This window comes from Hippichthys cyanospilos, chromosome 20 (assembly GCF_059441005.1).
Source record: "Hippichthys cyanospilos isolate Australia breed blue-spotted pipefish chromosome 20, RoL_Hcya_1.0, whole genome shotgun sequence".
NCBI lineage: Eukaryota > Metazoa > Chordata > Actinopteri > Syngnathiformes > Syngnathidae > Hippichthys > Hippichthys cyanospilos.
In genome coordinates, this window is record NC_142388.1 from 8,731,265 (window position 1) to 8,752,130 (window position 20,866).

Sequence of the window (20,866 nt, forward strand, 5' to 3'; positions counted from 1 at the left end):
AAAAGCTTCGTGTTGGGTCCGTCATTAATAAATGACGCCCTGGTACCGCTAGAGGTCGCCAAAGGACGCTATTTCCATTTTGATTTCCTTGCAACTGAAATTTTACAATGTTTGCACCCGCAGGATCATATATTTAATTGCTACACATTGAAACTAAGAAGTGATGACTGTAAACTAGTTGTTGGCAATCATTGTACACCAGCTAAACAATGACGATAAAGGCTTTCTATTCTATTTGATTCTATAATACAGTCAAGGCATAACATCTTTGCAAAGGAGTCATAACAATTTTGCAAGAAGTTGCTAAATGTTCCAATTAATTTGCTCTTAATTTAAACATGTTTTCCTGTCATTCACTAAAAAGCTTTACATTACCTGCAGAAACCCTTTAAATATCTGACTTACAGGGGTACACATATCCCAGTCTCAGAATCACACTGAACTGCACATTGCACGAAATGTGTTTTTATTTTATTGTGGTTTTTACCTACGTTGACTCTCACTTTGTGTTCCTGACGCAATTTGAGCATTTGAGAACTTTTTGTCCTCAGCCAGCCAGCCAGCCAGCCAGTCAGCAAGCAATCTTGTGTTGAATGACGCCACGCACTCCAGAGAATAGAAGCTCAGGTTAACTGCGGGACACGCATGCTATTATGTAATACGCCGCAAAAATTACAGACGAGAGCCCACGTCAGTGGATTCCCCGGCCGTACATGAGAAACGCGCGTGTGCGCTACTGTACGCCCCCAAAACACCGTGTACTCGGCCTGCCTCACATTTGGTTAGCAGTCACGTTTTTCAGCTGCTGGCCGCGCTGGCCAATCGGGAGCTCGGAACGCAACATTATGGGCGGGGACCGTAAAACTCCAGGCGAGGCCGCGCCCTTTTCTTCCATATATGGAAAACCGTCTGTGGCGTGTTTTTTACTTTTGCGACGTTCCCGTCGACTTGCAGCAATGAAACATGTACAACTTCAACATATGTTTATGTTTTGTTGCGGTTTTGCGACATCGAATGATGATTTATGGCGTCTGTCTGCGGTCGGTGCCACCGTGCTCCGCACGTGACTGAATGAGGGGAGAGGAGGGGCCGCCCTGTCTCGTGTAGTGTACCGTGGAAAGCTAAGTTCTGGCTCCTAGCCACCTCCACAGACGGAAAAGCATCCGCCCGACGAGCAAGCGACTTCCACGGGTCACCCTTTTTGTAATTTTCCGGATTGTATCTTCACTCTCGCTCTTCTGGGAACGAAACTGATAATTGCCGGTAAGTTAATTATATATATTTTCATAGTCGTTGTTTGTTCCTTGTTTCAGTCTTGACAGTCGAAAGCTAAACGTTAGCAGTGGGTGCGTCGTCAAATTAGCATAGCTTAGCTAACAAAAGTGCTAATTCATAACGTGTTGCCGTTCGAAGCGTTTTCTTGACTTATACTAGTTTACGCCCCCTTAAAAGCGGTTTAATGCATTTATTCGTCCTCAATAACGCATTCGTATGAACGATAGTTTCTAGCAGGTAGTCAGCAGTTAACCGGATACACTGCAATATGCTGCTTTTAGTAGGAGTGTCCTAAGGTTGACGTAGGCTTGCTAGATTATATTTTTTAAGTGAAAATGATCGGCGAGTAAGCAGTCCAAATGCTCCAGATAGCATAACTGCAATTTCATCTTTTACTTGACTGCCAAGCCCGTAAATGATGAATGAAAGTGATCGTGAATTGCTGTTTGTCCATATGTGCCCTGCAATTGACTCCTATAGTCACCAAGGATAAGCCATTAAGTAAGGGTAAGTGGTACAGATAACCAAACAAGAAGATGATTTGATTTGGATTATCTGCTTTGCAACTAGTTGAAAACACCAATACCTTCCTAGACATTTAATAACAAAATTAGCTTGCAACGAGTTCAGGGTGTACCCCACCCAATGTCCAATGACAGCTGGGATAGGCTCCCGCACGTTCGCGACCCTCAAGAGGATAAAAGGCTGAGATCATGGATGGCTGTTCTCATTTTTGAAACACACTCATGTTGGCCAAATGAAGCTTCGTGAAGCAATGAAGCTTTGTAGCCAATTGGTTTGCACATGGTTCAGAGCTTCATGGTGCTTCACCTACTCCGTGCCATCAAGTGGTCCAGAAGTGCAAGACGACAACAATGTTGAGGATTCTACGGGTATTTGTTAAAGAAAGTGACCTGAATTTGTTTGTCTTACTATAAGAACAAAATACCACAAGTGCTATAAAGATGATTTGTTGTTCATTTATACTTGAACTAATATCTTTTCCACGTTTTTTTTTTTCTTAACTTATTAAACACAATCAAATCAAAATGTTCCCAAACTCCTTTTTTGCACATTGCAACAACGGACATTGCTTGAAAATCGATTGTAGTTGCACACACAAGTGAAAAAGCAACCCAAATTCCACAAAATGTGAGATGACAATGTGATCGCCATTCTGTTTTGAGGCTGTTTTAATGAGTCTTCCTTCACACTGTGATGGTGACAAGCAACGCCTGTTGCCATTCAGTGTATGAGGTCTTCGTTTTGAAAAGTGTTTATACTTAAATCTTGTCTATTGATTTGCAGATTTCCCTCCTGAAATGCTGACGTAGTTGCCGGTGGGCCACCTTGTCCGTAGCAACAGCAAAGAGAGGAGATGAGCGCCAAGCGCAAGGCCGAAAGCGACTCGCGGACCGCCAGCAGGCCGCACGCCATGAAGTCCCACGGCAACTCCCGCGCCGACTCGGAAAGGGACTCCGGATTCTCAGGTTCCGCCTCCGACTTTGATCGGCGGTCGTATTGAACGAGCCGTCAATTACGCGTCGTCTCCTTTGTCCTGCGTTCAGACGCCAGCTCCGAGCATGCGAGCGCCATGGAGAACACCGACTCGGAGGACTCGCCGCGGCCTTCGGTCCGGGCGGCCGCCACGAGTTCTGCTTCCGGGCAGCTGGCTGTGGTGGGCGGGTCCTACTCCGGCATATCCCCCATGATCATCATGAACAACGTGCTTTTAAAACAGGTAGAAGCGAGCGCGAGAAACGTCGGCTTGTTTTAGTGCAGAGGTGTCGAACTCCAGTCCTCGAGGGCCGGTATCCTACATGTTTTCAAACCTTTTCCCTCAAAAACACCTGATTCAAATGATTGGGATCATTTTGAAGCACCTGCGGAGCTTGCTAATGAGCTAATTATTTGAATCAGGTGTGTTGGGGAAAGAAAATCGGAAAACATGCAGGATGCCGGCCCTCGAGGACTGGAGTTCCACACCTATGTTTTAGTGTCTAACTAAGCACGTATGATTTTTCAATCGTATTTCGTGAAACATGAGTCATAAAGCCACATTTGTTTACATTGGTGCGGCAATTTGACCCATGATATACTGACTTGTGTTTGCAAACATTAAATGAAACTAGCTTTTGAGAAAGTGTACAAAAATATGAAAAATGCACGTATTCCAACCGGAAGATCAAATAAATCAGTTAATATTTACCGTCGAGCGATTGAAATTCTGAGCCTTTGGACTATTTTAGTCTCTCGCTGGTTGGATTTATCATAAATAATAAGCAATTCATTTGCACAGAAAACCGTATTGCATATTTCATTCTGCATTTCTCGGCCAACCGCTTTTTATCGCTCCTCTTTGGTGTGTCACGTCTGACATGGCTAACGGAGGTGTTGTCTCAGCAGCCCGGGGACAACCCCCCAGCCATGAAGCCCTGGGGCTTCAGTCCCGCCGTGGAGGTGGTCCAGCAGCCTCAAGTGGTCTTCCTGCAGCCCGTCGTTTCCCGCCAGGCTTCCAAGGAGGCCTCTCGACACAGGCGCCCCAAGAAGTACCTTCCCATTCTCAAGTCCTACCCCAAAATCGCGCCGCATCCCGGCGACGCTTCCTCCTCGGGGAGGGGAACCGCCGCTTCCTCCGCCTCTTCATCTTCCTCGGCGACGGGCTCTCCGAAAGAGAAGCCGCAAAAGAACCAGAGCCAGGCGGCGCATCTTTCCGAGGACGCGCGCCCGCCGCAGACCCGGCTCCCTCAAACGGCCGGCGAGGCGCCTTCGCCGGCCGTCAGCCAGTCCGAACCCTCCCCGCCTTTGTCGTCGCGCCCGCCCAGCCGCGCCGGCAGCCCGACGCCCCCGGAGGAGGCGGCGGCGGCCGAGCTCAGGCGGGACCCGGACGACGTAAGGCGGAAGCGCTTCTGCAACACGTACAACATCCTGAGCAAATCGGGCCTTCTGGACATCACGCTGCGCACCAAGGAGCTCCTGCGCCAGAACCGCCGCACGCAGACGGACTTGGACCGCCTGCGGGAGCACACCGACCTCTTCCTGCAGGCGCTGCGCAGCGGCGACGCCGGCGTCTGCCTCAAGCTGCACGCCAGCCTCCAGCAGGAGGACAAGGAAGACAGGAAGCGGGCGGCGCTCGCCGGCTTAAAGGACGATTAGGCGGAAGAGAGGGGCGGCCGGGGCTCGCCGGACAGATGGAGCGAGAGTAACGTGACCTACATCAGACACCCGGCCCGAGCCTCACTTTTGCACACTTTGGCCTACTTTTTTGGCCGCCCAGACACGCCCACTCTTTTCGTTGGCCCAACGCTCTCCTATTACGCTCACGCTTCCATGGCTTACACAAATACCAAACTCGCATTTACTTGGAGGTGGGGCTGCAACTAGCCATTGTTTTGGCCCAAACAAATATCTGGAATTATACAGCATAAAAAAAGAGTTTGGTTTCAGCATAGCCTACAGACATTGGAAAATGCAAGCAGAAGTTGTGACTTTCTCTCTACGTTATTTATTATTCATTAGTGTAGCTCAATTGGCAATTAGCTAACCGGCTAAATGGTGCCTTACTTCCTTAAACTAGTGCTTTTTCAGTCATGTACCCCCCTGTCAAATGTGTTTTTAGCAAAGTACCCCTTAACCAGTGCAGAGCATTTGGGGGTTTAAAAAAAATAAAATAAATTAAAACACGCCATCAGTGTTTGACTTTTTAAACTAGAACCCTTCATATAAAAAAATAATCAGCATAAAGTGTCCTCTTTTGGATCATAGAAGAGATCTGTTATCAAAAAGAAGTGACTAATTAATAAATATTTGTACACAAAGAACAATCATATAAAGTGTCAGACCTGTTGAAACAATTCACTCAATAATAACCCAAAAATCCGGACTTCCTCACTGACTTGAACCACCATCAAGTAAGTTCAATGAAGTTCCTCGACGGAATTCCAAGATGGCATTAGTGGCCACCAAACCAATATTGGCCCGTGGCCTAAATACAGCGGGAAAGAAATCAAACCCTGAATCTTCTTGGGATGAGGCACTTTTGCAAACCACTTAGCACACTGTGACGAGGCACGCTCGGGTGTGTGATGGCCGCCACTTTGCTTGGCCTTCGGCTTCCCTGAAGCTTCGGCGCGATGAGGGAATTTTGAGCTGATTTTTTTTTTTTTTTTTGATAGGCAGACTTCAGTTACTGATGTGACCCTTAATGTTTTGGTCAGCGTCCCACAGCGAGTGTCGCCAATTTTTGGTTGCTGTTTGAAAATGTTTGAGGAAAAAGTCTTTTATGATTGTTGAAGCACTGTCTCATCCTGAGCAAACCGAAACAAGGCAGCTAATGCTAATCACGCGCCCTGAACCACTATGCTTAAATATCTTGTTCCTCCTGTATTAAGTACCAAAAAAATGACTTGAAAGGGTTCTCTAAAATGAGGGATTGTGTACTATATATTTTCCAGTGAAGACTGAGGATGTCTATTTTCGAGATGTTTGGGTTCCACCAACGTCCGGTTGTACGTAATCTCACTTGCGGAGGTTCACATGTGTGGTACTAAAGTCTCCTTAATGGGTGTTAGACCGCGTTAAGCCGCTTGTCATTGTGCTTTGTCGGACTGTCTGTCTGCCTACTTTTATTTTCTGCTTTTGTAATTGTCCCGGCATTCTTTTGGACATCTGTCGGCCAAGTTTGCTATCACAAAGCGTCCTCATGTTACCGTTTGTGTTGTGATCCCGTGGCTGATAATTGAAGCGTTTGTTTGACAAAGGGGCTGAGTTTTAAGATGCTAGGGGCGCATGCTCTGCTCCTTGTTTTTCCAGTGAGGATAAGTATGTGAATGGATAATCAAATCAAAGAAACGACTATGTATAATCAGATGTTTTTGAGGAAAATTAAAAAAACGACCATGTGTAGTAAGTCTCATTTTATGGGGGGTAAACATGTATAATAAGGGGTGTCTTTTTTGTATTCACTGGGAGGCATTTATTTTCTTGTGCAGAAAACGACCACGTATTTCTTTTTTTTTTTTTAAACTTGCTACGTCTGCCTCCGAAAGCCCTGCAAGGCCTGACGTCCACCAAAGCCAGTAATCATTTACGTAACTTGTTCGGCGCTTTAGACACTAGCGCCATCTGGTGACTAATAACAATGACTGCTTTGGCTTACTGTGCAAACTTGGTAATTTCACGGCCAAAATGGAAAATTAATCATAATTAAAATGTCTCGCATTGCTCCTGGTATGTCCATGTCCGTTTTAGGAAACTGACCTTACGTTTGGAAACATATAAAAATGTATATAGAAAAGGGATTCGTTGTTTGGTTTTCGTTTTAGTACGGAATCTGGTGGATTTTGCCGTTTAGATTCTGGAACGAGAAAGCAAAGGTTTTCTTAGTTTATTTTTTTTTCTCTAAACCGGAAATCAGTGTTCAAGTTTTAAAGCACTTCCCATAGTGACCACAAGATGGCGGCAGTGCGGCGCCTTGTTGCATTTTGGAACGATTGACCCCGTCACCTCATGCTAACTCGTAACTACCCATAAAATTGTTGATGTAGTTGTTGAAGTATGGTAATGAAAGAAGTAAAACAAAAATAAAATGAAAGTATTAATGAATAAGTACATTGATTGAAATTAACGAATTAAAACCAAACGTTGTTTTGAATTTCCCTTAATTCTTTTGTGACAAGCAGAAGAACGTTGTCTAAAGGCGGCAGGCCTGCAAGCCCAGGAGTCAACCTTCTTCGCCCGCTTGTTGATGTGCGCTTTGCTCACTAGCGCTACCTACTGGCCAATTAATGAGACTGCTGGTTTGCTACGGAAATTGTTTTTTTTTTTTTTTTATCAAAAGTGAAGTGAACACAGGCGGCTTCAAATGCATATAAATTTTGACCGGTTTTAAGGTGAGGAATCTCTCCCCGAATAGAGCACATTGACCGCATTTGACCATCCGAGACGCCGTAGAAGTTCAGAGTGAAGGGAGCAGCTAGCCAACAAGCTAGCAGTACTAGCCAAGCGCCCTTGTTCGGACGTAATACAACAGCGTCTCTCGACACCTTGTCAAATCAATACAACGACGCTTTTAATGAGGTAAAACACTTATTGTGTGTTATTTTAATCTACTGCTACAATAGTTGTGTTCAAGTTTTCTTTACATCTGACAGTTGTTGCAATGTAGCTAGTTAGCTTACGGCTAACACATAACAAGCATTGTGCCACTCTCCCGTGGCTGTTTGTAAGCTTCGTTGTTGGAATGTAGTTACATGTGTTATCAGAATTTATTTTAATATTATTTGACTAATGACGTTTTATCGCTCCAGCTCGAGCCATGTTTCTCACTTCAAGATGACTACGATTATGTCATGACCGACACAAAACCTCACTTTTAGCTTTTTAAGGTTAGCACAAATAATTACTTGTTTCTTTTTTTGTGGACAAAATAAGTTGTTTGTAATCGTCCTTGTTTACTTTTCAGGTGAAATCCAGGGAGACTCATGCTTTCCGATGAGCTCGATTCTAAACCAGAGGTAACATATAGCTAATACATATCTTTGGGAGGCTGCTTTATTTAGATAAATAAATACCCCAAAGAATAACATATGTAGCATTGTTTACAAATGTAAGGCACATTTTTCTCTATTGCGCATGAAAGCTGCGTTTCGACTACTGTATTCACGTTTTAACTAAACCCGTTTTAATTATACGACTCTCTTAACATAGCACAATATATGGCCTTGGATGGCGGTTAGTTAACATGTCGAGTGTGTCACGCCAGTTTAACATAAGTCACGAGATGACAGCTTGTTTTATTGACGGCGAGCAGATGGAAGAACCAAACGAGTTCCGACAGGCAGGCACCATCCTAGTGGGCTTGATTGGGTTAAAAAAGGCACGGTGGTGAACTTCTCAAGATGATGCGGAAAAATGTTTGAATTGCTTTTGACAGTGATAACAACTGATCGTTCTTGCCAGCAGATAAATAAATAGGTTATGTGTGTATAACGGCCCCTTGGAGCTAATAATGACACCGTGTGCTCCTGACAGCTGCTGGTGCAGTTTGTCCAGAACGCATCCATCCCTCTGGTCCAGGGTCTGGAAGACTCTGAGCCCAAACATCCCTGCCTGCCGCTGCTGACCCCGGTCAACAGCTCTCTGTGTGGACACTTGCAGCTCACAGGTCGCATTTTACCACTTCATTTGTAGAAAAGTTTTGAAACATTTACATTTTCAAATACGTATTTTATGTCAGTATATCAACGAAAGCGATAACATAGAAACATTTTAAATTTATTAGTCGGATGTAATGTGGTATGACAGGATGTATTTTTTTCTCCCCTAAAAAGTTTTTTTGCACAAAAAAAAAATGAAAGGGGCTGTATCATGGGAGTTCAACCTTTGCAAGAGGTCTGATGACGATAGAAAGCCCTCTTACCAACCGTGCAAGAGTAAATACATTTTACAGTAAAAAATGTCGAACTGGTGAAGGTGTGCATTGGAGAGCGCACAGCTGCACGGTCGCCGTCAGTCGTAAATAATTCTCCCGCAGGTGGAATTGTTGTTATGCCCACGGACGGCTCTTAGTGAGTCCGGCTGGCAATCAGTTCAGGGTGTACCCCTCCTATTGCCCAAGGTGGGATAGGCACCAGCAAGCCATCGATCTTTGAGAGAAAATGGATGATGGATGGAAATTTCGTAAATTTGATTTATTTTCATATCTTTTCCCCCCTTGTTACTATTCAGATGGAGCGCTTAGCCCCCCACCGGAGAGTTCCTCATCACTGTCAGAGCTGGGAGGCGCGTCCCAACGGAGCCCGCTGGCGGTACCGCAGACGCACGTTGCCCACCCGCGGACTTCGCCCAGCCCGCCGCCCATCCTCCATGACCTGCAGCAGTCAGACGGCACGTCCTACGTCCTGCTCAACCTGGCAAAAGGTACGCAACACCACGTGCTCCCAACACCAGTATAGAATGATTGTGGCCATTGTGAAAAGTCGTGACTGGCTCAGACTACATTATAGCGGCATTTAGCATAAATTAGCTGTGAGCTAGCGGTGCTCAAGTACTCCATATAGGCTGGCGTGATAGATGTAAGTGACTCGGCACACTTTTAATGCTTACAGCTTGACATGGTTGCATTTTACCGAACCCTACTGTCGATCTTTATGAAAACTTGCTAATATTTGATGACAAGACAGTGTCAAAGATTTCAAATTCGACCTTAAGAATAAAACGGCGCCGTTATGCGCATGGGCGCAGGCATCACGGCTTCCTCAGAGTCCCTCATCTTCGCGGCGGACGGAACGGGCGAGGACGAAGACGTCTCGCCGGGGGACTACGGCCTGGACGGCATTGCCCCCTGGTATCTGCGGGTGCAGGAGCTGGCCCACGACAGCCTGATTGCAGCTACTCGGGCGCAGCTGGCGCGGGACGCCAAGGCCAGTCTGGACGCCAGAACGGCCAACCCCACCAACGGTAATCCAAATACTTGGCGATGAAGCCTCTCATCCCTTCATTTTTTGTTCAGCCGGCACAATATCAGTCCGAAAAATGTCATTCATCGCAACCGTAAACAGGAGAGGAATTTAAAATTCAGTAACCCGATAAAGTTCTTCTCTTTGAGATCAAAACGTGGGGGATTTTATTTGAGGGACTACAGTGGGCTAACTCAATTATTTTGTTATTTTGCAGCCGAGTGATTCAAAGTTTATTGGCTGCAATAAAATCTGGGAGATTTATAGTTGTCCTTACAGAGGGCGGGTTTCTTTTTATTCTAAACATTTGTCAAATCTTGTAGTGATAGTTCATGAAAGATTATAAATAATATTCTTTTTACACATAAGCTGAAGCACTGATTACTTTCAAGGTTTCTTATTAATGCTTTCGCTGCCATTGACAGATATAGATGTGAAAATTGCATTTTTATTGGGCTGGCAGAGAATAAGTAAACAAATGCAATACTAGTGGGTCAAAAATACTTTTACCAACTCTGGCTGTGAATCAGTTAATCACTGAGCGTCAGTTTCGTGGTTTGTTATTATTTTTAAATGTATTTTATATTTTTTGCGGTAGATGAAGTCTGGTTTCTGGTGTGTGGACATTTTAGTAATGGAATTTGACTCAGTTGCTGCACTGATAAATAAGGAAAATAGTAAGAGTAGTGAGTACAATAAGATTGCCACCAATTTATCACAATTGAAATGTTACTTGTTTTTTTTTGCTAGTCATTAATGCGTTTAGCTTGCAAAGAACCAAAAATGAAGCCAATCTTCTCTAGTTCTGGGGAGCCTTTTTCTCCCCTTTACATTAACTGTGTGTCAGCCCAGTTAAAAAATACATTTCTGGGTTACCCAATCGCGTGTCAATTGGGCGGATTTCAGTGTAACGGTATTCGTGATGTCATGCGGCGCTAAAATTAGAGGGGGAAAAGCTGACTCAAAGGCGCGCACTTGACTTAAAAGACGGCGGCGCCGAGCAAAATGAGGTCAAAGCTGAGATGAAGCGGGGAGCGTAATCGGCGGCGACTCAAAACGCTTTTCAACGCCTCTCATCTCGAGTGTGAAGTTCAAAACCAATTTGTAAGCTCGTCCGCATGCTTGCCACGTCTTCATCTTGGGCAATAAACGCGCCGTGTGTCCGGCGGACGTGTTGTGAAAATCACGACGCGGAAAATAAATATTTACAAGTGACACCAAAGGTCCGCTAGATCTTGTTTGAACTCCCCATGAGGTGAGAAAAGCGCTCCTGGCTTAGAAATTGGGAAGCTTAAATGTTTCGGGTACCTGCTGACCGAGGGCTTGTCTGTGACCCAGGCGATCACACGCACAACTCGCCCTTGGGTGTCGACGAGCGGGAGGTGGCGGCGCCGCCGCCAGGCCAGCTCGCCGCGGCGCCGTCGCGGACCGGCCGCCCCCTGGCCACCAGGCAGATCCTCCGCTGCTCTTTTGAGGGCTGCTGCAGGACCTTCACCTGGCCCGCTCACCTCAAGTATCACCTCAAAACACACAGGTGACCCGATGAATTAACGACATTGCTTCCAGTTTAAGAGGTTACCTTATTTGATTTGATCCTTTGGAAATATATATTAAAGAAAAAAAACACATTTCGTGATCACTCAAATATGTAGCGCGCTGTTGATCAGCCATTTTGCTTGTACTATTTTGGACAGTGTAACAAGGAATAAGAAATCTGAAGTTGTTCATTTCAAGTTGTAGTTGACATTTATTGTCAGTTGTACTACATTCAAAAGATTGTTTTTGCAGTCCAAACATGGAATACAAAGACACAAAGTGAATGTAAACTTAGAATTACAAAAGTATCATTTGAAACTTAGCTCTATATTGACGAGCCAGACACATTTTTTAAAGAGATTACTTTCACCTAAAAAAAAGCACAGTTAAAAAAAAAGTTATACTTAATTCATATATTTTTAAAACATAATTTCTAACAACAATTAACAAAATGCTACTTCTCTATGGGAAGAAAAATGGATGAATTAAAGTAAAAATAATTGAGGATTCCACCCGATTCCCCCGGCCTCTTTTTTTTTTTTTTTTTTAACAAGGTGGACAAGAAATGGAACGGTACTTCTTGTTATGATTTTGCACCCCGAGCGTAGCAATCACACCTTATAAACAAAGCAGTGCTTTGTAAATTGTCCAATATGGTATTTAGTGTCCCCTGTGTGGCCATAAAAGGCCTCACACAAACACTAATAGAACAATTTAGCTAGGTATTGATCCTTGGCTTTATATTCCACCTGCTGGAAGGACGCGGTGGCTTCAATAGTTTGTTTTGTATTTTGTCGTTGCCAGGAACGACCGCATGTTCCGCTGCGTGGCGGAGGGCTGCGGCAAGAGCTTCTACGTGCTGCAGCGTCTTCAGGTTCACATGAGGACGCACAACGGCGACAAACCTTTCGTATGCAAGGAGAACAACTGCGGAAAGAAGTTCACCACGGCCGGAAACCTCAAGAACCACAAACGCGTGCACACCGGTTGGCAAACGCACACACACACACACACACACACACACGAACGCAGGATCCAGATAGGGGGTGATTGACTCACTTAAGGCTTAGATTTGACCAGTCAGCGGCTTTGGCGCTGTGACCGCTCATATTTTATTCAGTGTGACCTTCAGGTTATTTAACGGAACGTTCCGGTCCACTTCCTCCTGTCCGAGACGGATTAACAGAGCTGCTATTGTCCATTGTTATCTTACATAGGCACGCACACAAACACACCTTAGTATTGTGCACGCTGGGAAATTAGGCCTTTATTTATTTTTTTCATTCTTACGCTTTCAACGCCACAAATTTGAAATTTCACACATCGACTTTTTAGATAACCCTCCTGTTATGCTGTAGGTCGAACAGACCCATTTGAAAGTAAAGAGTAAATGTTGAATGTCGTTTTTCAGTAGCGGTCTTCCGTTTGGTTTGTGTATAATCAAAATGTCATTTAAAAATGGCATTTGCATGCATTTCTTTAGCATTTTCTTTTATAAATAAGCAAAACCAACAGTATTGTTTCTTTCAAGTTGAATCAAAATTTCTTAGTTTGCAGGATTACACACACAAAAAATTCAGAAATTACACTTCAGCATGGGTCAAATTAGCCCGGGATGTTATATATATATACCTAAGGCACGGATATGAGTTAAGCATTGTCTTTTTTACTTTGTGACTGGGTTTTCAAAACAACAAAAAGAAAAGGTATTTAACACACATCTCTCTCACAGATAGAAACATGATCGCTGTATTTGAACAATAAATATATAAAACGGATTGAAACAAAGTATTGGATTTGGATTACACACATTTGTGTGACACGGGGACATTATTGCTGCTCCTTACAAACAGGAGTGTTGATGCGAAACCATTAAAACGACAAAAATGTTGCCTTCAAGGACCTGCCAGCTCAATGCAAACTTTTAACGGGAAATGCAAGTTGACTAGCAAAAAACATTTATCCCGTCTCATGGATTTAGCGCCTGGTCCCATCCCGAGTATTTCCATTCATTTAAATGGGAAAGATGACTTTAAAATAAGAGCGTGTTTAGCTACGGGCAGGGTCACGGAAGCAACTGAATTCATGTCTCAAGGCATCACTTGCACTTTCTTTTTTCACACTTTCTGTAAGATTAACATATGTGTGGGTGTGTGTTCATGTGTGTGTGCTCGCGTATGTTTAGGAGAGAAGCCTTTTGTGTGTGAAGCAGATGGTTGTGGGCGCTCCTTTGCGGAATATTCCAGTTTGAGAAAACACATGCTCGTACATTCTGGTCAGTGAATGGGTGGCGCCGAAACATTTGTACACCATCGCCCAAAATATGGATGCGTGTGTGTGAGACTGACTTTTTTTTTCTTCTTTTTTCTATATGGCGGTTGACCCAGGCGAGAAGCCTCACCAATGTGGGATCTGCGGGAAGACCTTCTCTCAGTCCGGAAGCAGGAACGTCCATATAAGGAGACGCCACGGGGAGGAGGGCCTGACGGCAGAGAGCAGGGAAACAGGTGGTTACACATGCGCTTCCTGACTTGAGATTTGAACCCAGAACCTAAACTGTGAATCGCATGGGCCAACCTCAAGTACCAGCACCCTCGGTACCTTTAAAAAAGAAAAAAAAAACGGAACATTGCTGGGTTTGGCTTTCTTGTGATGATCTCTAATGAATGTTAAAAGTGTGACACGTTTTCATGCGCGAGATCAAAATGAGCTCTTCTTCTGGCACGCTCATTTATTTATCAGCACAAAAGCGTCGCGCTGGGACGGTGCGGCAGCCAGACGGGCTCCCGAAATAAGCGCTTCCGTTCCAGCGTGCGCGCTCTAATTGAACAAGATGTGCTTAAATCTGGATTTTTATACCGCCTGTGTGGGTTGAAACAATGATAGCAGACAGATACAAGATGGAATTAGCTACAACGAGCAAGCTGCGGGAGCTATGAAATCACAGGTAGTCAAACTAAAGGTCCGTGGGCCAGATGTGGCCCTTTGTGGCATTTTTTTTGGCCCCCGCAAAAAAAATGGTGACAAAAGATGATGGCGATGGCACTAACGTCACCAATTTTCATTTTGCGTGAGAGGAGAGGCCCTGACGCGCAGCAGCCTCCTGGAGGCCGACAGCGAAGGCGGCGGCCTGGTCGCCATGGCTGCCGGAGTGGACGCCGTCGACATCCATCACGCCATGCTCAGGTCACCAGGTAGGACTAATTACATTTGTTTGTCCCCCCCCCTCCCCTTTCAGCAAAATCCTACATGAAAACGTAATGTCAACAACGTGACCACTTACCATTATCGGGCCCTCAGGTACGGACGACTCTGTGAGCGTCCTCGCTTCGCCACATCAGCTGGTCACCATGACGACAGAGGGCGCCACCTACGGAGACGTGGTAGCGCTGCTGTAGAACCTATAGGAAATATAACTCATGACTCTTGTATATATTCCATAATGAGGATGATGAATTTATTTTTTTGTTGTTGGGAAAAGGTGTGACATATTAACATTTGTACAAAGAAAAAAAGTCCCAAAGAAGATGCGAGACGGGTTTTTGACAAAAAACATTTACGTGTTACCTCTGCAAACATGTCAGTTACATGCAAAGAGTGGGGAGCTTTTTAACAAGCTCCGCCTCCTGGGTGTATTTGAAGGTTTTCAAAGTGATCCAAGGTGGCGCCCAGAGCCCAACTTGCTTCCACGTTGTTCACTTTCTTGCTCAACTACCAACAAAACAGACAACCAAATAACTCAAAATGCCTTTTTCTATTTATTCAAATAAAAATAAAGTGGGAAAAAAATTTTGGCTATGCAAAATCATTTGAATGTTTTCAGCATTTTAGAAGTGCTTCAACTATTTTTGCGCAACACTTTAACTTCCAAACGTCAAATTTTGAGGAACAGGTTTCCTGAATTCACTATCATAGCTATTGTTTTTTTTTAATCTTTGTTTTAGTTTTAGAATATTTAAGTCTCCTTTATTGTTTTTATTGTAACATTTGAAACCTACTTTTCCCAACACAAATTTTTTCTCAATCTTTGTAAAATGAGGCATCATTTTTTCTCTTTCTTTAAAAGCACAGAGTAACGTTTGAAGCATAACTTAAACTTCCTTTAGCCCCTAATTTATGTAACTTATGAGCCACATTTGTGATGACCACTCACCTGCAGAGCCGCGTTGTCCTTGAAGCCCAAGCCATCCGTGAGCAGACAGCTGATGTACGTCAAGTCCAGACACAGGAAAGGACTGATGGGAAACACATCTTTACTTGTCTCCTTGCACACTGAAGAACACACAAAAGTCATGATCATCGCTTATGTTATGAATATTATTCTTTATATAATTAGGGCTTCTTGTACGTCGAGATCTCGCGAGATGTAACCAGCACAAGAGCTATTTTATTTATTAGGCTTGTTGGGCCGCAAGTACAATGGAATGCACAGCAGAATGCGCAGTATTGACAAAGCTAGCCAACGCTTCAAAATAAACCTTACCATTCCAAATAATGAATGAACATTAATGTCTTGGAACACTTTTATTTTGGAGGTTCTAAACTAGCTTAGCTGTAGCTGAGAAGTGAGCCTGTAAAAAAAAAAAAAAAAAAAAAAAAGTGCCTCTCCTGGTTATGTCGGGATTTTCACAATAGCTTAATTTAATTCAGTTAATTTACTTGCAGTCTGCACGATAAACGTCAAACTTTAAAAAGTGAAAAAATCCTATTGAGCATTACTTTTTAATACGCATTTCTGCAAAAGCTCATTTCGCGGGATTTGTGTCTCGTCCTATCCCGAAAAGTAATAATACGGCACTAATGATGGTGATGTCCTCTCACCCTCCTTGGCTCTTCTCCTGAAGTCTCGGACCTCCAGTCTTCCTCCGTTGACCTGGTCTTCAACGGTATGAGGGGCGCATACCATAATTGCAATCAAAATCATAAATAATAACAGTAATGGAGAAAGCGAGCGTACCGATGAGGTGAGCGTCCACAGCGCGGTCAAAGTAATAAGAGAAAGCGTAAAAAAGAGTTTTGTGATATTCGAGACGCGGTTGATGAACGAGCCCTTTGACGGTCTTCCGCACGTCCTCATAACAGGCCTTGTATCCCGATGCGCCTGAACACAACACGGAAACTTCGATGTTACGTTGCGATCGCGCCTAGCAAGTCACGGTTCGAGTCGAGCTCACCGTCGGGGTCGCCGCTCACTCGGTACGTTTCTCCGCCGAAGCTCCACTCGCCCCGGAACGTTTTGGGGACACATGGACTTTTGAGGACTGCGCTGGACGCGCCTGTTAAAAGCAAATGCCATGTTAACTGGTGCAAATCAAGAGTCGCTGAAAATAATAACTAAAATAAGCATTACCCTGGGCACGCAGCGTAGCGAGTCGTGCTGCCATCAGTCCGTTACCAAGGTAACTGCGGGACAACAGGCGAGCCGGTAAGAAGGCATCTCCTCATGACTCATCGAAAACTCATTGAACTGACATTTTCCAAAATGAACAAAGTCAATCAAAGTGTTTTGTGAGCTAAATACTAGTCAGCGACATTTGGTGCAGTCGATCTGTTTGTCACAAGGAGAACAATCGAAATGTTTTATGACACATGGCGGTGGTGATTACCTGTGGGTGTACAAGTCCAAGGAGGAGTTGAACAAGTCTACTCTGACGACGTGGTCTTTTGACGTCCGTTTTTCAACAGTGCGGTCCTATGACGGATTTCAAACTTCAACAAAAGGAAACTTGTCTTGCATGCATGACGAGCAATCCGTGCATGTATTTTCGGGGTGCTAGAATACTTTTATTGATTATTTATTTTGGTATACAGAATAAATGTTCATCTCACTCTGAATTTAGGCAGGAAGGTGATCTGAGTGGATGCGCCCCCCAGATCCAAGATTCCCACCGTCTGCTCGGCGAGCGCGTGAAGGTGACCTGAAAACACGTTTGCTCCATTAGACCTTCTCTTCGGAGGACACGCATGGTCCAAAAATAATCAAGTCCCAGTAGACGGGCTGCGCTGGAACTGACCGGACAGAAAGTTCACCGTTACCCACGCCAGGATTCCTGCATTTCAAAACATTTGAGGGAAAGTGTTAAACCGCACTCTATCAAGTGTGCGGTCACGGTGGCGTGACCTTCGCTGGTGCCGTCCATGATGGTCGCGCTGTTATCTGGCACCAGAAAGGGCGAGTCATCAAACACGTGCCGCACCTGCAGGAGGACAGGAGGTCTGATTGAAAATCGTTAAGCGCTATAATGGCAGTGCATTCGTCGCTGGGATTATTTTATTCCCAGTGAGGGGGAGGATGGATTAGGGATCTTTCCAGGGTCATTCTTTTTAGGTTTTGTTCCATCTGATACGTCGCTATATCCTCAAATAGTCTTGCATTTTTTGGTTTAGTATTTTTTTAATAGTTCCTTTAATATAGTTTTATTTACAACGTTGGTTTTCTTTTTGTTCAATGGGAATTTTTATATTTAGAAAGTTTATAAATTCTCTAAATTGACAGATTATGGAGTGCATCACCTGACGCAGGAGAGCTTGGGCTTTGTCGGGAGACATCAGTCGAAGTCCCGCAGTAGCTCTCAGCATCACCGGCGTGTTTTTCCACTGCGTACGGGGCACCGTACTCTTTGCCACCTTCAACAGCGTCCTCACAGAGCGTGCCACCTTCACAAAAAAATACAAACGTCTTTGAGCAACCGGGACCTCTCAAGCAATGTGCCCTCCAATTTTCGATCCATATGAGCTCCCTGAGCAGGCTTTGGACCATGGCGAGCAACATCAGACAAGCAGAGGGTGTGTAGGTCACAAAGTGACCTATATCACATATGATCACGTATGTGTACGAATGTGAGCCAATGACGCATCTCCGATTGACATGTCAGACACATCGCAAGTCTTGTTCACATCACATTCTGATTATTTGCCCAACAAGGTTGAGGTAGAGTGAGATATTCAAGTAAGCCTAACTAGTTTATGAATAAAAATAGAAGAGAGGGCATACATTTGTTCTAGCCATTCTTTTGGAAAACTTTGTGATGGTGTCAAGTCCAGTGTATCGATCATGTGATTCACTGCTTTGTGCAGGGTTGCATGAATGTTGTGAGGCACAGGTTCCATGAATAATTATTATTATTTGAACTTTTTAGATATGGTATCAGGACAAGTACATTTACTGAGAAGCTGCATGTTTTAGTATTTTTTTTGTCTGGATTGTTTAAAAACCTTATGGGTGGGACATAAAATGTCGACTACTTCTGGAATGGCCCACAAGTATTTTAGTTTGTTTTCAACTATTTGAGCTATTACACCTTTGATTTTTCATTATCCTGACTGGTCACCATGGCAACAAGCCGCAACGCGACAGAAAGTCATAACACATATAGCCCTCCACGTGTTGCTGCACCAACGTCATTATATCCCTGAAAATAAGATGCGCATCAGACGAGACTAGGTAAAATTAACGTAAGTGGGCGTCCTCTGCGATGCGCATGTTCGTGTGAGAATGATTACACTTAACATGGAGCACATTTTAGGTGCTCCCATAATTTTACGCCATCATTCACACATTTTCTTCACACTCCGTCAATCACATGTGCCTATTTACCAAGTAAACTTTTATGTGAAATATAAAACTTTAATACAGTCACAGTGTTTGAATCTTTTTTCTAATGCACTGTATACATTTCTTTGTAGAGGGTGAGAGAAATGGAATTGAGCCAGGCACAGTTTAGAAGGAACATAGCTCAAAAATGTCCAACATGTTTGTATCAAAATAGCTCAAAAATGTCCAACATGAAACAACAAACTCACCCTGTCAGGAGAGTGCACGTGAGCCGACAGCCCAGGCTTCACCGAGTGGAACATCTCGTTGTCTAACACGGGAAGGCCATCTACGAGAAACACGCACCCACACATTAGTAGTAGTTAGTAGTAGTAGAAGAAGAAGTCAACGAAAAAAAACAGATCCTGAAAGAGGCGCTAAGTTGTTGGTGGACCTGCTTGGCTGCGGATAAACGTGTAGACATGGATCCGCGTTCCCGTGCTGCCCGCATCAAACATCACGGCGTAGCGGATGTGGCTGCGGTTGGCCTGTCGGTGGAGGACGGCGGACGGAAGGACGCCGCCGCAGACGTCTGTCCACTCTGTGACCTGAGCTCCGATTGCAACGGCCAGTGTGACCAGCACCAGGAGCAGCTTCATCTTCGTCACTCTAAAGGAATAAGAACCAGAGGTGCGCTTCAATGACCTCCTTGCATTCAGATGAGTTTGAATGCAACATACTTGACTATTTTTGCTAAGCCGCATTACATTCCTTATTTGTGTGTCTCATTGCTGCAATGATGTATTTGCTGTGATTTATCAGCTAGATGTCTGTCACACTTCTGATGCGGACAACCTGTTGATATTAGCACATAAATGACACGAGATGTCATGTGTCTGCGGGACGAGCTACGGGAGATGGGCAGCCTAGCGTGTTAGTTTCATATCACCGCTCCTTCCTGCTGACAACATGCTGTCATCAGGATCAGGAACATGAGAGCGTTAGATCGAATGTGTCAATCATTGCAGCTCCTGTAACGCGCTAGCCATGTGTGTGCAAAATTCATTCATCCTCATCAGAACGAATAGATACTAATCTTTTGATTGCTTGACATTTATCTAGTAAACATATCTGTGTAAAGTATTTTCTTTTTTTTTTTGTTTAGATATATCAAAAATTCATAGTTTGTGTATGTGTTTTCAATGAGAATGAGATTTTCTTGTATTTTCATATTTTGTCCTTACCTTTGTCGGCTATTTCGTTGTAGTATTTACATGTATTGTAACAAATAATTGAACGATTCACAGCAGTTTATATGGGAAGAATAAACCATTGTATATAGAAATAATCATTATAATAGCTTTTAATAATACCTTAACGGCAAGACCAGCATTTTCTTGACCCTGGAAGCAATTATGCATTCATAATCGTTCATATGGAGAAAATGGAAAGTTTCCACGAAGAAAACCTACAAATAGTATGAATAGTATGAAAAAAATGCCGAGGTCACAGGTGACACTCATCTGTCAGCGTTTAAAAAATAAAACACGGTTTGCCTTGCACAATCCGAATAGCCTCATAACGAAAAAAAACAAACACAAACAGAGAAGTATATATTCACCGTTTGAAAGTCGGCTCTTATTTTTCTCAACTTTTCGCTAGCTAATTCGATATGCTAGCTTGAAAACACATCTAACTAAACCCAAGCGATATACACCTTGAAATAACAACAGCTGTCTAATGAGTACAAACGTCTCACAAAATACAGTTGGCTTAAGTAAAAAGGAGTGAAAATAGAACTAAAAGGTAGAGAAACACGACGAAACCTCACCATGTTGCTCCTCTGACAACACGCGTAACGGTTAGCATAACTGTGACGTCATTGTACTCGAAGAAAATCGCAATTTAGTCACGTCATTCATTTCAAACGCAAATTATTAATAAAAATAACTTCGTATGCATTATAAGTAGTGCCCAACTATCAATTGCATACTAAAATGCAAAAATTAAAAATGAGTTACAGGGAAAACACTAATATGACGAAAAGTAGTAAGGATGAAGG

The 20,866-nt window shown here is 43.8% G+C and overlaps 3 protein-coding genes across 6 annotated transcripts; 2 read left to right on the plus strand and 1 right to left on the minus strand.

Moving 5' to 3' along the window:
• The first annotated feature begins 947 nt into the window (after nt 1-947).
• On the plus strand, nt 948-6,322 carry LOC148407236 (CLOCK-interacting pacemaker-like). 2 transcript variants are annotated; one of them, XM_088404136.1, is made up of 4 exons: nt 948-1,263; nt 2,584-2,765; nt 2,844-3,016; nt 3,679-6,322. In XM_088404136.1, the coding sequence occupies exons 2-4, from the start codon at nt 2,654-2,656 to the stop codon at nt 4,429-4,431; spliced, it is 1,038 nt and encodes a 345-aa protein (XP_088260262.1). In that variant the 5' UTR covers nt 948-1,263; nt 2,584-2,653; the 3' UTR covers nt 4,432-6,322. The 2 variants fall into 2 exon arrangements, with proteins under 2 accessions (XP_088260262.1, XP_088260263.1); XM_088404137.1 differs by having other exon boundaries at nt 3,682-6,321.
• Nucleotides 6,323-7,069: 747 nt separating this feature from the next.
• Nucleotides 7,070-15,148, plus strand: znf410 (zinc finger protein 410). Of its 2 annotated transcripts, none has more exons than XM_088403251.1 (12): nt 7,070-7,353; nt 7,584-7,661; nt 7,739-7,790; nt 8,308-8,440; nt 9,004-9,195; nt 9,520-9,735; nt 11,073-11,268; nt 12,075-12,256; nt 13,456-13,545; nt 13,658-13,777; nt 14,351-14,464; nt 14,571-15,148. In XM_088403251.1, the coding sequence occupies exons 3-12, from the start codon at nt 7,758-7,760 to the stop codon at nt 14,666-14,668; spliced, it is 1,374 nt and encodes a 457-aa protein (XP_088259377.1). In that variant the 5' UTR covers nt 7,070-7,353; nt 7,584-7,661; nt 7,739-7,757; the 3' UTR covers nt 14,669-15,148. The 2 variants fall into 2 exon arrangements, with proteins under 2 accessions (XP_088259377.1, XP_088259375.1); XM_088403249.1 differs by having other exon boundaries at nt 7,072-7,353; nt 14,348-14,464; nt 14,571-15,088.
• On the minus strand, nt 8,530-20,665 carry entpd5b (ectonucleoside triphosphate diphosphohydrolase 5b). Of its 2 annotated transcripts, none has more exons than XM_088403248.1 (18): nt 20,636-20,665; nt 20,178-20,272; nt 19,259-19,473; nt 19,074-19,153; nt 17,784-17,927; nt 17,392-17,467; nt 17,285-17,320; nt 17,100-17,188; nt 16,877-16,962; nt 16,621-16,673; nt 16,445-16,546; nt 16,228-16,371; nt 16,092-16,148; nt 15,424-15,505; nt 14,554-14,981; nt 13,672-13,752; nt 11,043-11,254; nt 8,530-8,921 (listed from the first exon to the last, which is right to left on the minus strand). In XM_088403248.1, the coding sequence occupies exons 1-14, from the start codon at nt 20,636-20,638 to the stop codon at nt 15,483-15,485; spliced, it is 1,203 nt and encodes a 400-aa protein (XP_088259374.1). In that variant the 5' UTR covers nt 20,639-20,665; the 3' UTR covers nt 8,530-8,921; nt 11,043-11,254; nt 13,672-13,752; nt 14,554-14,981; nt 15,424-15,482. The 2 variants fall into 2 exon arrangements, with proteins under 2 accessions (XP_088259374.1, XP_088259373.1); XM_088403247.1 differs by having other exon boundaries at nt 15,424-15,542.
• Nucleotides 20,666-20,866: the final 201 nt, after the last annotated feature.